Consider the following 17,684-nt stretch of genomic DNA (forward strand, 5'->3'; position numbering starts at 1 on the left):
AAACAAGCGTATTTAAGAAATTATTATCGTTTATTTTAAAATACAATTTGTAATTCATTAAAAATAATGCGATATTTACAAAGCGAGGGTCAAAGATAGTACAATCCATCGTTTCTATGCTATGAAAGGCAACTTTGTTGCTAACAATGTCTTTTGAAATATTTGAAAAACACTATTGCAATAACTGTCATTAAATTATGTAATTTAAGAATATACTTATGGCGACAAATGTTACCGCTCTTAGACTAGTTGCTGGTTTCTACTCTACCATGGAATGTTACTTAGTATATTACTCATGATAGGTACATATTTAACTAGAAATTTAAAAATGAACACTTACATACCTTAAAAAAATACTAATTTATTCATACATGAGATCACACTCAACAGAAAACACTCGCAAGTGGTACCTATGAATAAATAACGTTTTACAATATACATATATTTTGGTATAGGAAACTAGAGCTTATGATGTCAGTGAACTAACTACATTTTAATACGAAACTGCTTCATTCGATGTGTACGATTCACAAAGATCTCATAGATCGAAAATCTATACATAATACTGAAGTTATAAAATAACAATTGACAATCTCAACGATGGGAATTTTAGTGGAACTAAATTTAAAGTTCGGTTTAATATTTTATTGAACACTTTATGCACAGCCTCGACCTTCGCCGTAGCGATATCGTTACTTAATAATAACTAAATTAAATTGTCATCGATGCGCTCTAAAACGAGTGATCATGGAATACTGGTGGGTATATTGTGGCAATGTAAGCGATGCGCTTAGTGGGCGCCGACATGGCGCAAGTGCGGGTGATCATGCAGGACTACAGCAGGTGGAGCGGGAGGCGCGCGAGGTACGAACTTCACGCGGAAATTTTCCGGGGCGATCGTGGCACCGACGGTTCCTTCAAGAGACGGTGGAGCAGCACCTTCCTCTGTTTGCATATCGAACTGATGCATCATACTCGCGAAGAACATGAACATTTCCATACGAGCTAAAACATCACCCAAACACATTCGCCGTCCAACTCCAAAAGGCATGAAAAATTCAGGCCGCTTAATTTTCCCATTCTCATCTGTGAATCTGCTCGGGTTAAACTTATTCGGTTCATCCCACAAGTTTGGGTCCATATGAACACAGTTAATAAGTGGTACGACCTGGGAACCCGCCGGAATTTTGTAGCCATTGAGATGAACATCTCTGTAAACAATATTAGTCGTTAGTTATTTCTACATTTATAGTTAGTAATAAATTGTGATAGTTAATATAATAATTTATTATATAATTACAATTTTGAAATTACTCACTTTGTAGGAGAATGTGTAGTTGCCAATGGGACTATACTCGATATTCGTAATGTCTCAAGTATCGTTGTTTCTGTGTAAGGAAGATTAGGCATGTCTGCGATAGTAGGCAAGCGCTCGCGCCCGATGACTGAGTCGAGTTCTTCTTGAACACGTCTCTTTACATCCGGGTTTCTTAGCATGAAAACAATCATCCACAGTAAAGATGATTTAATTGTTTCCATGCCCGCAGAAAATAGATCCCCAAGAATTTGTTTAAGTTGTAATTCTGAAAAGAAATATTTTGTTTGTAATATAGTTTATTATTATTATTAATAAACCAAAAATATTAACACTAGAAACAAAACACTTACCACTATCTCTTCCCTCAAATAATTCGCCTTCTGTTCCTTCAATTTTAGCTTTTTCTATTTCAACTAAATAAACGTCAATCAGATCTCTGACATTATTAATGTCAAGAGTACTGCGATGTTCATCAATCAATGTTTGATAAAAATCAAACATTTCTTCACGGTTTTTCGCTACCTTTTCTTGAATTAAAGCTTTACCGGGAAGATACTGTAAGAATTTGGGAACATTATAGCTTTTATATTAAAAAAAAAAGTTGATTTATGATATAAAAACTGAAAATGTTTTCTTACATTATACAGTGGGATATATTCTCCGTAATGAATTTCTCCAAAGAGTCTCATGCCTTCTTCAATTAATTGATTAAGTCGTGTAAAGCGCGCGTCTCCGTGGCTAAAGCGAACTGACATAGTAATACCGCAGATCACATTAGATATGCCAAGAGCCAGTATCGGGTTTGCATCTACCGGTGCACCGTCTGCACGTTGTAGGTTCGCTATTAGTTCATTAACTTCATTCTGATGATACAAAGATTTTGTTAGTATATCAAATATATTATTGGCACAAATTTGTTTTTTTTTTAATATATATGAGTAGCTACCTTAATTCTCGTTTCCATAATTTTTTTGCCATTGCCCATGTAAGTCATGCCAAACTCACGCAGTTTTTCGTGTAAGAATCGACGTTGGTTTTTCCACAGGTTGCCCTCGCTATTGATGATACCTGTACATAGGGAGGAAGTGAGAACGTATGTGGGCGGTGCCTTACGGCTGCGGGCGGGCTAACGGAACGTCCCCATGCGCATGTGCTTATAGACCATATAAAATTAGATTTATACAAATTACACAAAAATATACATTAATGACACTTTTATAATATTTTATTTTTTTAAATATGAAATCATTTTCTACTATTTAAAACTTTTTACATTCATAGGTCCACATTTTTTTTATTTTAACAAAATAATACTGATAATTGTTATTATCATCGGTGGGTGAGCGTTGTGCCAGTGTGTGCCCATATTATTGCGTATCATCAACTGAAGAATTATTGTACCAACAAACATTAATACTTTGTATTGTTATGTTCCGATTTGAACAGTGAGCCAGAGTAATTACAAGCACAAGAAAAGTAGAACTTTAGATCAAATGGTCGGCGGCGGATTGATGGTGTAAGAAGGTGTTTTAATTTTTCAGTGTCTATAGGTAAATGTGACCACTTACCACCAGGTAGCCTGTCTATGTAGCTCATCTGCTTTTGTAAATATATAATTAAAAAAAAAATAATACCTAATCCATCTAATATGTGCATTAATGGAGAACTAGGACGGCCGGTGAACTCCTCTCGACGAAAAGCTTCTCTAATTAACTTGTAGTCACTCAACACAACCATTAGCTGGTTCCCGAGACGAGCGGAGAACAGCGCACCATAGTTTCTAGCAAGCTCCAAAAATGTTTTATGACGAACACCAAGGAATGGCAGGTAACCGACGACGGGTGGACTCCATGGCCCAGGCGGCAGTTTACGGTTTTCACGCACTAAGTTTATTAGTCGCATAGCCAAAAATGTCACGCAAACGGTCAGCAACATCACTGTTGTACGCGAAGAATAGCAGCTCACCACTTGCCACAGACCCCACAACAGTTTAGAGTTTGAAAGCATTGTTATCATTATGAAACGCGTTTTGTATTTTCGTAACGATATTTTTTTATTTATAATCAACTAAACATAACATTAGTTCGCGGAGTATTAATCGCGGCGGTGCGGTATCCTGAACACTATGATCGTATACCGCGTGCGAGTGTCGTCTGTGCACTGGCGCGGCGTTGGCGTGGCCTTGCGAATAAATACGCGCGGGTGGCGCGCGCGCAGGTTCGTCCCACCGGCACTCCTCTCTCCGCGGCTTTTCCGATAGCTGGTTTGCTACGAAATGCGTAGCACTTATGCCGTAGACGTATATTTGTTTTCAAATATGATAGAAATGCTTTTTCATCATTTAAAATTTTAAAACTGTTTATAACATAAGACAGTAAACATTATTTTTTATAATTTTTGTCACAAAAATACACCATGATTCGACAATGACGTGAATACAAAAGCCAAAATTGATGTAAAGTTATAAGCAGGCGTCAAATTTGGCGAGGGGTGAGAGGGGCTATCGAGGTCGCTCGGGTGTGCATGCAGATGATAAGATTAACGAATTGCGTAAGTTGGTGCGAAACAAGGTGATGGCAGGTCGACGACTCACGCTAAAAAGCCTTGGGCGAAGTTCTACGCGGTTCGACCTCTAAGCGACAAAATATCGCATACAAAATTTATAATTGTCTTTGATTTGGTCATTTCTGTAAACGTTATAAATAAAATCACATACCTATAGAAAATAAAGAAAAAAAAACAATTTGGACAAAGTATAATATTATTACAATTTTGTAATAGACATCTAATCTAAACAACACTCAACATACATATATAGAATTAATATTTTAAGTAATCTATGATCTATCTTTAGTATATATTTTTAGAGGTTAAATGATTAAATGAATTTAAAAGATGCTTTTATTAAATAAAGGTTGAAAAGGTTGTTTTCAATGCGATCATAATATAATATTTTATTTATGGAGCTGTATTTTGTCTTAGCGTGCAAATATATTAAATGCTCGGTTTTGTTCAGAAACTTTAAGCAATAACTTCATTATATTTATATGGGTGATATTATAATATTTTCTATAACGTTAAAAACGTATTATCTTTTTATTATTAATATTACTTGTATGAAATAAAAAAGAAAAACAAAAGAAATACCTATTAAATAAATAAATATATGTATAAATTCACTCGGACGATGTAATTACAAGCGATTGCTTCATATTTTTAATATATTTAAAATAATACAGCTGAATCAAAGAATGTTGAATTGTATAAAATGGTTAAAGAACGTTGCTGGTACGTACAAGTGTACAACTACAATTTAAAACAGGTTTACGGCTCAATATATAGAATTAATAAAACAAAAAAATTAGATTAACCTTTGAAAGATATGCAAAGATTTCTTGATTAAAAAGAAAAAATATTCGTACTTCGTATACAAGATTTTAAGCTTTTTATAAAAGATTTATCATGCGTTTCTTGTTAAACAGCTATAATTATTATTGATTGTTATTAATATCGAATATTTTTATATTAATCTTTTAATTAATAACATTTAAGTTAATTAATTACCATAATTAAATAATTAATAATTATTTATGCGTCAATTAATCATATTATAATTTTGTAATATTATTTAATATTTGAGTTCTTTTTAATAAGTTATAATATAATGTGAAGAATTTTATTACTTGTGAATTGTTTTAGTATCACATAATTTATTTTTGTTTAAATTTTTTGTTACCATGAAATAAATATCTAAAAATCCTCGAATAACCAGATATTTATTTAAAACTAAAATGCATAGATCGTATTTGCATGAATATGATGAATATGACGTAATGTCGTTATATAATTGTAATACCATATCATTTTATAGTAGTACTTTAGTAATTTATAAATCCTAATTTTTTCTGGTCTCAGACAATTGCTACTAATTAGCATAATGAAAATATAAGCACCTCATTTCGGGCCTTTAGTTAATGTATTGACATTAAAAAATGATATTATTATCTTTCCAAATGTCATTAACAAATGATATTATTATCTTTCCAAATGTCATTAACAAATTATATTATTATATTTACAAAAGTCATTAACAAATGACATAAGCAAATACACAAATACATTAACAAATTACATGATTCCTCGCTTAATAAATAGCTTAGATAACAGAACAACGCAAGATAATAACTATCAAGAATATTAAATATAAGTTGAAAACGCATTATTTGAATCAATTATAGCGTATATTGTATTTAAATCAATAGACGGAAAGATAAACTTTTATGGTTTTTGTAAAGCCATCAATTTAATTGTTATTTATATTTATATTGTTAAATAAAAAAATCTAACAATAAATCATTAACAAATTATATCATTGTTTGCAAAATTTAAAATTTTGTTTAATTTGCACGATAAATAACGCGATATAATCCTAGTTGTAATATATGTTTTATTACGATTTTCGACATAACAAGATTAAGTTCTATCACGTAGCGGGCGAGTACTCGGCCAAAGGAGCAACGACCGTCCCTTTCGATCTATCATTGTACTCCGTCGTAGGTACACTATCAATTAGGGCGTGTATATATTCTATTCACAAACGTCTTAAGAGACGGAGTGTTCGAAAAATAAAAAAATGAAACCTTTATTGGTTGCATAAGTACAGATAAAAATGTCAAAAATATGAATATCTGTGTACATTAAAAATGTTAATATTCTTTAATAAAAACGCAGTAGCTAATTAAAATATTTTTACTTAGGTAAAATTTACTAAGAAAAAGCAAAATAATCCAAAACGAGCTGAATCTCCTGCTATTATTGTGGATTTGTCTCAATGATATTAGTGTGTTAATACCATGCCGTTATAGGTACAATGTTGATATAGGTCAAATTCGTGCAAACTTTATGTTTTTTTCTTAACCCGATGCACTATGGGCTTATTCTATGGTAAAAATTGCTTTTAAAAGTGTATAATTAATTGTTAAGTCAACAGATAATTTACAATAAGGTTTCAGTAACATTTCAATTAATTCCATTCTGAGCACTTTTTTTTTAAATATTATGTTACATTAAGTCTAGTATGCACAAGTCACAATTTTCCTGCTTTCACCTCTGTGGCCTAGAAAGCCTTTAGAAGTTATACAATGCCGATATACTTCAATATCACCATTTATAGAAAATAGTCTAGTTAAAATAATTTAATATTTTAGTTTAATTCGTAAGATTTATAAGACTAGTTATAATTTGATATGGGTAAATAAATTTTAATTTACATTTATTTGAATAACGTGTTTATATTTTTTTAGTTATATTTAATTTATGTTTTATATTATGTATCAAATGGATAGATTAGTTTAAAGAATCTTATATACGATTGCTCATATGATTTCAACATACACCTGTTATAATTACGCTACGCTGAGAGACCAATAAAAAAAGGTCGACGTGGCGTCCATACAAATCTTAAGCGCTTTCTATGTTTGCTTACAGCAATGTGACAGGAACCTTACGTTTAGCGTACGCAGCTGGTCAATGTTATCGTAAGCTGTCAATTGTAATGACAGTCGCGTGAGTCCAGGGCCCACTTGCGTATTTATCTCAACGGTTTGTTCTTCTTCCTAGAATTTTCCCGATATTTATTCGAAGTTTATTAAACCTATATACATATGTATATGTATCATAATTTTGATGCATAACATAAGGTCAAGAAGAAAAACAAAACTTGTACTTATGTTAAAAGTTTTTACTATATCTAAAAATACACATGATAAACTAGATTCATGTGTGATATAATGTTATATTATTATAGATTAAACTATAAAATGTAATTACCAAAAATGACTCAAGTGCCACCTATTGAACGTTGATGGCACTGTGTCAGAAACCTTCATGCAAATGCCAACAATGGTACTAAGTTATAAACTCAATGGACGATGCACGTATTCAATACGAATCAAATTAAAAAAGCATCCATTTTTATAGATAAGATACTGTGTATGTCGATGCAAAATAACTTTTCTATTAATAAAAATATGTAATTATTACAAATGTATAGTAATATTATTTATTTCACTGAATTTTAAATAGAAATTTGTAAAATTTCTTAATATTTTATAATTAAATATTAGCTTTCTTTCTTGAACAGCTTTAAATCATTTTCACCTTAGGTCAATGGTCTTGTGTTCCGGCGTTAGGTTATTGTATTCCGCAGACGTCAACACAAATGTGCAAGGGTATACTTCGCTTATCCTCGTTTAATGACGCCTTGACATAAATATTTAATGTATTTTTAAAGCAGATCAAGTGCAGAAGCGGCTTAGAATGCATAAAATGTTTTAGGAAAAATCCCCGATTGTTCATTAAATTAAATGCAATATGCATATAATTATTTGTAAATATGAATACCATCTTTAATTATAGTAATCATTTATTGTAATAATATTTATATGTACGTATATTGCTTATTCAATCATATTAAGCAAAAGAAGGAAAAGGAAAAGGTAGAAGAATTATTAAGTGACATTTTCAGCCCGTCAGTCAACCTTTAGGCTAACTATAAATATATGAAAACATATATAAAAAAATGGCATTCGAAGCTAGGTGTAGGCTTCTGCCGAGTAAATAATAAAAGTGTCGCTATAAAAAGCGGAAGCATTGCTTTTTGTGTAGAGGTTAAGTCCCTATTGACATGTCGTTTTTGCGATGCAAGTACTATTAGAAATGTGATTTATTTTACATCTCTTAACACTTGTTTTAGCTATTAAATCTACCTAACGTTATTTTTCTTTAAAATAACCGACTTCGTTTTTTTTGTTATTTAAATTAAATAGTAAGATCCCAATTACTCTACCGGCAAACGGCATACTTTGTTTGAATGGATTCCATGTTGAAGGGTGAGTGAACCAGTGTTATCACAAGAATAAGGGTTACATATTAGCTCCCATAGTTGACGGCGTATTAACTACGTAAGTAATAGTCACCTAATGTTTCTTATAGATTTATTATTTTATGTACATACATAGAGGTGGCAATTTGCCATCACGTGATTATCTATCATTTCACACGTCTGCCTATCTGCTATATGCAATAAAAATAAAGCACATTATACAATCTTTAATTATAATATAGGTATTCTAGGATAATATATTAATATTGCGATGATGAGTTTGTAACAAGCAAAAAATTGCCATATGGCGATTTATCTGTACGCAATTCTGTTTAAAAAAAATTATATCAATAATATTGATGTAAGCAATTACGATCGATCGTTACTGATACATCGTCACGTTAAATAGTGCGTTGCTTACAATAAAAGTGAAATAAGTCAAAACGCGTGAGTGTCCCACTTAGTTACAGCAGAACTCCTACGTCTGTACGTGATCTCGATTGCGAAAAGCAATTGATCATCACTTGTAAGCGGCGCCGAAGCGTCGAATGCGGTAAAACAAACATTGCATAGAGGTAAGAGTTATAAGGCACGTGTACGTATAATATATGTACAAGTATTATCTTACGATTCCACCTGGAATTCACTGCTGTCAATGCACAGAGTAAAGTGATAAATAAATTAAAAAAAAAAAAAAAACTATAAAATCTACGTATAGCATTAGTGTTGCAATGCTATGCAGTTTTTAATTTCTGGAACGACTTATACAGGTATTGAAATAATATTCTATGTTTAAATAAAGCTTATACTCTATTCGAATTGGAAAGAGTAAATAACCTACAATACTTAAATAATATAATAAAGAATAATGGCTTTACTTATAAATGTTGGTTAACTAAACACTGATCTCCCCTTTTGCCATCATTAATTTTACATTTAAAAGAAGAAGATAGCAACGTTTAAGTAATTATCGCCTCAATAACATCATCAGGTAAAACCGTAGATGTATTGTGCTTCAATATTTATAAATATTTTAATAATTATTTTCTTTATACATTTAACTTTTTAGATGAATAGTATTATTATATATTATTATTAGTACTTTACTAAGCATTACTGAGTTGATATATTTAAAATTGTATGACATATTGATGCAAATAGTTTTAAAATGATATTATAAAAAAATGATTGTGTATATTATTTATATAACAAAATGTAATTATTTATCTTCCGAAAAGGTAAGCGTTGGATAAATGTGTATTTAGCTTTAAAATTTATCACATAAGCATTTTGTCTTCGCTTACCGATGTATTTAAATGACTCAAGATTATATATTGTTTACGTTGCAAATAATATACGCATTTTAACGCAATTCGCAAGATTACAAAGAGATTCAAAATTGCAGTGAATCATATCAATATATAACATTATATTGTATTTAGCAGATTGACATAATTTTAATATTGAGTTCAAACATCGATTGGGCACGGGACAAAGTCATAATTATTTTACACGCAATATTTAAAAAAAAATATATTATCGACGATAAAAATTTTTTGACTTAAATAAAAATAGTTTGATATTATTAGATTGTTACGATCAGAAATTTTAATTTACAAAATATGTCGCGGACAAAAATTATCTCTGTCCGTGACATGTGCCCTATCGTAATAATAATATGAATTCGATCGGCACAAAATCTGAAAAAATCGCAATCAGTGACCTTCAATATGCAAAAAGTAGGTGACACATTTTTTGCTTTACCTCACCGAGCGTAGGATGATAACATTGTGATAAACCGGGCCCTGCAATCAATGAGCGCATGCCCTATGTGCATATTTTCATACCTTTATTATCTTTATTAATTAACTCTGCAAAATAATAAGAACAGTAATTACACGTTAGTCATAATATTTGTCAATCACATGCATCTGAATTTACAATTACCTTACCTATCGTATGTACAAAACTCATAAATTCGTCGATTTTTTTTTTTGCATTTTTATATGTCACTCTACAGTGATCTTTATTGAAGCTACTTCAATAAAGATTTCTTAAAGAAAATAGCGTAATATAATAATTATTTATCTACATTCATAAACAATTAGGTACGGACCAGATAAATCCACGAGTGCAAGAGCAGATAACGGTTATAGTTTTTTATATTTATCGGTCGTATTTAGTTACAAGTAGTAAACAACTGATGTAATTTAATGTAGAATCTTTATATTTAATGCGATTGAATTACACATATTTAGCTCAAGCTTAAAAAATCGTTAACTCGTATCAAATATGTTCACATTTTTATGTGATGAGAATATGTTTCTGTCGGATTGTTATTTAGATCTTTATTAATGTTACCTCTGTGAATATAATCTGTATTATTACGTTGTATAATTGATATGATTGTGATAATATTTATGATTTATAGATAATAAGAGCGATAAGTAATTCAATGTAACTGCTGGCGTAGAGGTTTCGAATATCGTTACAAGGAATTGAGTGGTCGTCCGATCAGAGGCGTGTCGAAACTGTAATGCCTTCCCGGGATTACAGCGTAACCTGAAACGTTACTCACGTTACGTAGTCAACGATCTTACTGCATGCGCTTGTTATGTAAGAAATTGTAAACAAAAACGAAGAAAAAACAATATGATAATACCAAGTAATCCCTATTGACAATATGCTAATACTTGTAGCTATCAATGCACCACTTAAGCAATAAGACATTGATCATTATTTCGTAATTAGACGGCGCATTGAGAAATTATTTAAGAAAATTTTGATTAAGAGCTCTGCACCCTAAACTTTAACTTTTATAGATAGACAAATCATGATCGGAATATCCATCTTTGAGAGTTGAAGATTAGGTTTAATCTTTTTTTAGTTTACGTAGCCGAAGCCGTGACGGCGTTAGTTACGAAATAAATTATACCAAATGTACCTTCATAATACGCATGAATATCAAATCAAGATTGGATTGTTAAATACAAATAACAAAGCAAATAAAACGATTGAGAATAAAAAGAACCTATGGACTATGAGCCTTCGAATTCCTCGAATTGACTTACCACACAATAGAACGAAATAATACTATGGACTTTATCGTTTAGGAAAATTATTATTAATTATTACATTAAGAATTCTAATTTTCGATAACAGAATGTTTTAATATTTTAAAGTTCAGAGGCCGTCGTCCTCATATGCTTGCGAAGGCATTTAAATTTCTAACACGCACTAGTAAGTTATATAATTAAATTAAGATGCAGCTGCAAACATGATAATGGTTTTGGAATCTAAACAGTTATGTGATATAGCAAAGGGTTGTTGAACTGTGCTATGCAAAATAGTATTACGCAGGCATATCCAATCGGAATGGCTTCTTGCGCAATAGTATTTATTCCTTACAGATTTATATGTTAAAATAAATGTTATATAAACGAATATAGTAAAATAGTATGAACAACTGGTTCGATTTCTGCTCTTTTTAATTGATAAGTATTTTTCTTTTCGGACATTCAGCATGTTTTTTCCGAGAAAAGAACAAGTGCTGTAGTATATGAGACCTTGCTAACTGCCTGATTTGTCTATTGGCTAGATAAGGCAGCAAATTCCGAGACCTTGGGTTCGAATCTCAGGGTGGTTAATTAAAAATTATTCGATCTAGAAATTCTAAGTAGCTCCAAATAGTTTGGAAAATGGCTGTATTTACACTCCTGCGCCTTGGAATAGGAGTTGATCGCTGAGGGCCAATGGAGAGTACATATGTTTCTGCAGTTGTCTAGTCTCCATTGTGAATGACCTTCACGGCCGGAATTAGTCAAAATAACATTATCTTCATTAACATAAAATATATATTTATATCAATACTATAAGTCTAATTAATATAAATTAATATTATATATTTGATTCGGCATGTTAGTGACAAAGTTATATTGCAATCAGCAAAAGAAATCTTGTAAGGTTCATTGACCAGTGTTCCATGGTCGCCTTGATCGCCTTGGTCCTTAAGAATCCAAAGAATTTTGCCAAATTATTCGTCTCGTCTACGAATTTGAAAGCAAAATTTACGACCTATTGTGATGAAATCTTTTAAATGTTCTTGTGTTTCAGAAAAACAAACTGTCTGCGCATTTAAATTGCAAGGTATCTTGAAACGAAAAAGAATTCGACCTGCATCTAGAGACTAGATAGCAACAGCGGCGCTATTCCGAAAGAACTCACTTCGTACGGCAATCATCAAACGTGAAAACGTGAAAACCGACATACTCTGATACGCTATTTTGATACCTGTATCTTTAAACGTTATAATTATTGCAGCCGATGTCGCATATCACGTTCTGAAATATCACGATCTTGTTCTACGGTGAGTTTCTGAGTGAATAAAGAAATTTCTTAGCAACAGACTGATAAAAAGATGCACATGATAAAATGCTTATATAAGTATTAGAAAATTATAACAAGGAATCTTGGAGTTCATAGATGTTTAGCTGTTAGTTAAAAAAATGTTATTTGATGTGTTTAATTAAAATCATGTTTTCTATACTTTTCAACTATTAACACTAAACTAATGTGGTTACTATATGATTTAAATATAGTTTATTTTTATATATATAATATCTAATAACCCGGCTAATATTTTAAATGTATGTTTTAACTCCTGAAAAACGTACAGTACAGTAACAGCCTGTAAATGTCCCACTGCTGGGCTAAGGTCTCCCCTCTCTTTTTGAGGGGAAGGTTTTGGAGCTTATTCCACCACACTGCTCCAATGTGGGTTGGTGGATACAAATGTGACAGAATTTCAGTTAAATTAGACATATGCAGGTTTCCTCGCGATGTTTTCCTTCACCGCCAAGCATAATGAATATTCAACGGTGCGGGTTTGAATCCGCGATCATCTGCTAAGATTCACGTGTTCTAACCACACATCTCGGCTTTATAGATTGAAATCTAAGGAATATTTTCACGGTAACCTACTTCAACCAGTTTTTCTACATATAATTGAGTTATGTTATTAATTGGGTTATGTTTCGCGTTTTTTTATTTTATTTAATAAATTATTTAGGCAAATCTTCTTCGGTGGTCGTTCTTCGATTCGATCGAAGATTGCGATGTATTAATTCATACACATTACTTCTTTATGAACATTCATTGAAGATTAAATATTGTATATGTATTTACGTGGTGTCCGTATTTGATTCCTAGAGTGTATTCTTTATGTTATGTATGTATATACTACATATTTATATATTTTATAACGTGTCATGTTAATTGATATATCAAATCAAGCTTATCTATTGCCTGCAAATTCAACTTTGCAACAGTTTCACAGATTCTAATGACCTGTGACGTCATCCCAAATCTAACGACGCAATTCGCCAGTGTAGCGATAACCTAATTTCCTTTACTTATGACGCTCTAAAAATGTAATAAAATCTTAATGTTCTAATATTCGATACTATATTTCATATCCGTTCGTTCAGTAAACAGATTTCATTACGTTTTTTTTATATAATACCTAATCATAACTCCACAGACATATTCCCCTATGTGTTTGGGGTATCTTTTCTATTATTTGCATTTACGATAATTTAAGTGTCTGCATATTTTTATTTCCAGACAGAAATAGAATCAAAATTTTAGTTTTTTTTTATTTTCTTTTTTTATAAATGATTAAAAAACAAATTTATTTATTATACTTAACACACAAATAAAAAAAGTTAATGACATATTAAAAAAAAGATTGTTATAGTGATAATATAAATTTTACATAAAATATATTTCATTTTAAGATATGGCAATCATGCAAAACGTGAGAAATCACGCATTAGATAATCATATAAAAATGTTTTTGATACGAACACCACGTATTTAAGCAAAAATGCAGCCAATGAATGGATAGCATGATTCAAATCAGTCATTAAAAAACAGGGGGCACCTTATAGATAATTTGGATGGCATTTAAGCCAGGTCACCTTGTTGATAAAGCTGATAATTTGATTCATTCCAATCGTACTACTATTGTATTCGTTTAATTTATTTATACAACTTTTTTACAAATATTACGTATTTATTCATGATTTATGTATTTAAAATAAAACAGGTTTTTTTTTCATTTTGCTTAGTTATTATAAATAATATTAGACGAATATTGTTCCGTCTCGACTTCGAACGTACTCTTAAAATTGAATCGTTTTAAAATGTATGTTAATTTACATTTTTGTATTTAGTCATTTCGCGTCATCCGTTTCTAAAGTCCAACACATAAAACTTAACAAAAAATGACAATGACAAATATATAAATAGAATGTTTTATGTTTAGATCTTCAAAATGTCTGTATAAAAGTACGTAACATATCTTTAATACATAAGTCAATGTCAAATAACAATTTATATGTTTAAAAAGATAGCATTTACACTTTGAAATTCGGGTCAGTACTTAAACAAACGCAAACACAACAAGTAAGTACAGACGTGGCGGTAGAACATCTCAGAGTGTGTGGTAGACGGGCTTGGACAGTTAAGAAGCTTTGCTCGTTAGTCCCTGTATCCCATGCTCAGTGTGAGCGATCCCAAACCTATAAATGATACAGGTATCTTTCCTTTACAAGACATTTCTTTTCCGTGTATATATGCACCCATAGTATGCATGCATAGTATGTTATTCTGGTGTTTGCACCATTTTTTGAGCTCTAAGGACTGTAGGTAGGATTGGGGTGAATTCACATTACAGGTTGCAACTGGCATTAATAAGGGGGATCTTCATCAACAGACGTTCTTATCCGGAGTTCTAAAAGGACCTATTTATAATATCAGAGAACATTGTAGAAGAGTATTTAAAAATAGATAGATAGATACGCTTCTACAAAATGTTGACATATGTCATTTAATTTATCGTTTTTTGTCGGTTACGGAATTAAAATCAGGGTTTAAAAATATAGATCATTTTCAATACAAATATGTTGTAGAGAACACTACAATAGAATTGGAGTCACAATATAAAGCAAAATATTATAATAATTTTACTTATTTATATCATATCAACAGCCAATCATTGCCCACTGCTGAACATAGGCCTCTCCCAAGGTGCGCCAAAGCTTCCTGTCCTCCGCCTTCCGCATCCAGTTGGTGCCCTTAATTTACTTTACTTTATTTATTTAATTCGATTGGGCTCTTTCAAACAGTTCTGAATAGTCCTTTATAGAATGAATTCAAAGCTACTACCGGTTCGGAATGTATAATGGCGAATAACGTAAACGAGCAATCACATGACAATTAGGTATGCTTCTTAATATTCCTTTATAAAGAAAATATATTTGGAAAAGTTAACACGATTGCTATATTTCTTTGATTATTTTTATAGACCGTTGTTTTTTCTAATTTTCGTTATCAATTCATTATTTTATTACGTCTAAGTGGTCTACTCGGAAAGTAAATACGACATGTAAAGCATACAGATTTAAATATTTTATTATTAAGATTGAGTTGCATAATGCAAATTTACGAAAATTATGTAAATTATAAAATACTAACAATAACTATAGATTAGTTAGTGTGTGTAACAAATTGATTTATTAAAAATTGTTTATATATATATATATTAATATGCATAATAGCAAGACAAATATATAATAATAATAGTTTTATCCTCTACAGGAATTATACCTCACAGTCTCCATGTCAGCTTAAAAACTCTCAATATTCATAAATCCATCTACACACTTTTACAGAAGGCTAGAATTTTAAATCCTTTCCTTTTCCTTACTTAAGAAAGGACGCCGTGTCGAATGGCGCATCACACTCATGGAGGGTGACACCTCTCGCCACGCTATTTCGTGAAGGTACTTACCGAAGCAGCCGTGTCCGGTAAGCACCTGCGTCAGCCTGAACGAGAGCGTGCCTCGTTCCCTTACGTACGTACGACGTACCGCCTCCACTATCGCCAGGCCCACCGTGGGGACTCCAGGTCTTCCTCCCATCGGTTGATCAGGGCCTACTGGTCTAGAGCCCTGATCCGCCCGACCTTTGCCGACCCTGGACGGTCGCCGCGTTCGCTCCCCTCGGCCCGGAAGCAGAACACCTCCGCGAGCACCTCCGCCTGAAGTTCCCAGGGTGGATCGCCCGCGAGGACGGTCGCCGCTGTCCAGGACACCGTACGATACCCCCTGATCGCCCTCACCGCTATGACCCTCTGCGGCTTCCGCAGGAGGGCCCGATTTTGAGTGGTGAGTGCGTCCACCCATATCAGGGCACCGTACAGTGTCATCGACCTCACTACGCCGGCATAGAGGCGGCGGCGGCGAGCTTCGGGCCGAGTTGCACGAAATGCTGCCCGAAGCTCCATCGCCGTCCAGGGTCAGGCCCAGGTATTTCATCTGGGCCTGCACCTCGATCACCATCCCGTGGATAGTGATACTCACCCCTCGTAGGGGGCCTCTCCATCGACCGTTGAAGAGGAGGGCCTACGTTTTGGATATGGAGACCCTCAGGCCCAGCATTTCCATTCGGTCCACGGTGAGAGTCGTCCCGACCTCAGCCAGGCGGGCCGCCTCCCGAAAGTCCCGCCCCGTCGCGGTGATGAGGGATGGCGAAACAGTTCCCGAACCAGGCGCAGGTGAAGCTCCGGCGGCAGCGTCTCCGTCACGGGGCGACTTGGGTGCTGAATTTTCCGCGAACCCCGCGGTACGGCCGCCACCATGGGTTCCGGTTGAGGCCCGCCAGCAACTCTCCCCTCGCCTTCTCTTTGGCCCGACTTATCACCAACTGCAGATCTTTTCTCAGCTGGCGGTAAAGCTAGGTTGCCCTATACTAAGGGTAGCTAGCTCCACTCTTGGATTAGGAACTATTTAATAATAATTTATTTGTATAATGGATTAAGGTAAATATTAATATAAAAATAACTATTCGTTCTCTTTTTGATGAGGAGCCAGGAGGATATAATGTTTTATCTTCTACAGTAAAACTACTAACCACGAAATGGTTATTACCCTCTTCTTATTTTTGTTCTCACTGGAAAAAGCATGTGAAACGCAGGGATAGGGGACTCACTGACCGCGGTACCCTATCTTTCTTAGTGCTCTCTCTCTAAGCACTCTCACCTCTCACCTAAGCACTTAAAATAAAATAATTTATTTATATCGTGAAAAAACTTTCATGTATCATTTTATTTTCTATCACAACAACTAACCCGCAATAATGCCCGCCGAAATGGAATAAGTTCAAAAAAATGTGTACACATATGCTTGCAGCGAGCAGTAGCACTTTACAGACTCTCACCGTTTATCATAATTCATAACTTATAATTTTCGTAATTTTCTATTACGAATATTTCGCAAAAATAATTATTCAAATTGGACTGATTCTTCATGGGAATTCCATTAAAAAAGGAGATTGCTGATTCGATTGTCTACTATAGTTTTAGGTAATATAGTTGTTTAAGTCACCCTGAGATAATTTTTTATGTAACAAAAATTATTTTTA

The 17,684-nt window shown here is 33.0% G+C and overlaps 2 protein-coding genes across 2 annotated transcripts; both read right to left on the reverse strand.

Annotated features, from left to right (window-relative positions):
* Positions 1-11: 11 nt before the first annotated feature.
* LOC126770003 (cytochrome P450 18a1) lies at positions 12-3,480 on the reverse strand. Its single transcript, XM_050489101.1, has 6 exons — positions 2,953-3,480; positions 2,265-2,386; positions 1,957-2,181; positions 1,669-1,873; positions 1,319-1,583; positions 12-1,211 (listed from the first exon to the last, which is right to left on the reverse strand). Exons 1-6 carry the CDS (start codon positions 3,332-3,334, stop codon positions 791-793), a joined length of 1,620 nt encoding a protein of 539 aa, XP_050345058.1. The 5' UTR covers positions 3,335-3,480; the 3' UTR covers positions 12-790.
* LOC126770397 (uncharacterized) lies at positions 3,413-16,470 on the reverse strand. The gene is made up of 2 exons (XM_050489793.1): positions 16,234-16,470; positions 3,413-3,586 (listed from the first exon to the last, which is right to left on the reverse strand). The coding sequence occupies exons 1-2, from the start codon at positions 16,468-16,470 to the stop codon at positions 3,413-3,415; spliced, it is 411 nt and encodes a 136-aa protein (XP_050345750.1).
* Between the last annotated feature and the right edge of the window lie 1,214 nt (positions 16,471-17,684).

This window comes from Nymphalis io, chromosome 8 (genome assembly GCF_905147045.1).
Source record: "Nymphalis io chromosome 8, ilAglIoxx1.1, whole genome shotgun sequence".
NCBI lineage: Eukaryota > Metazoa > Arthropoda > Insecta > Lepidoptera > Nymphalidae > Nymphalis > Nymphalis io.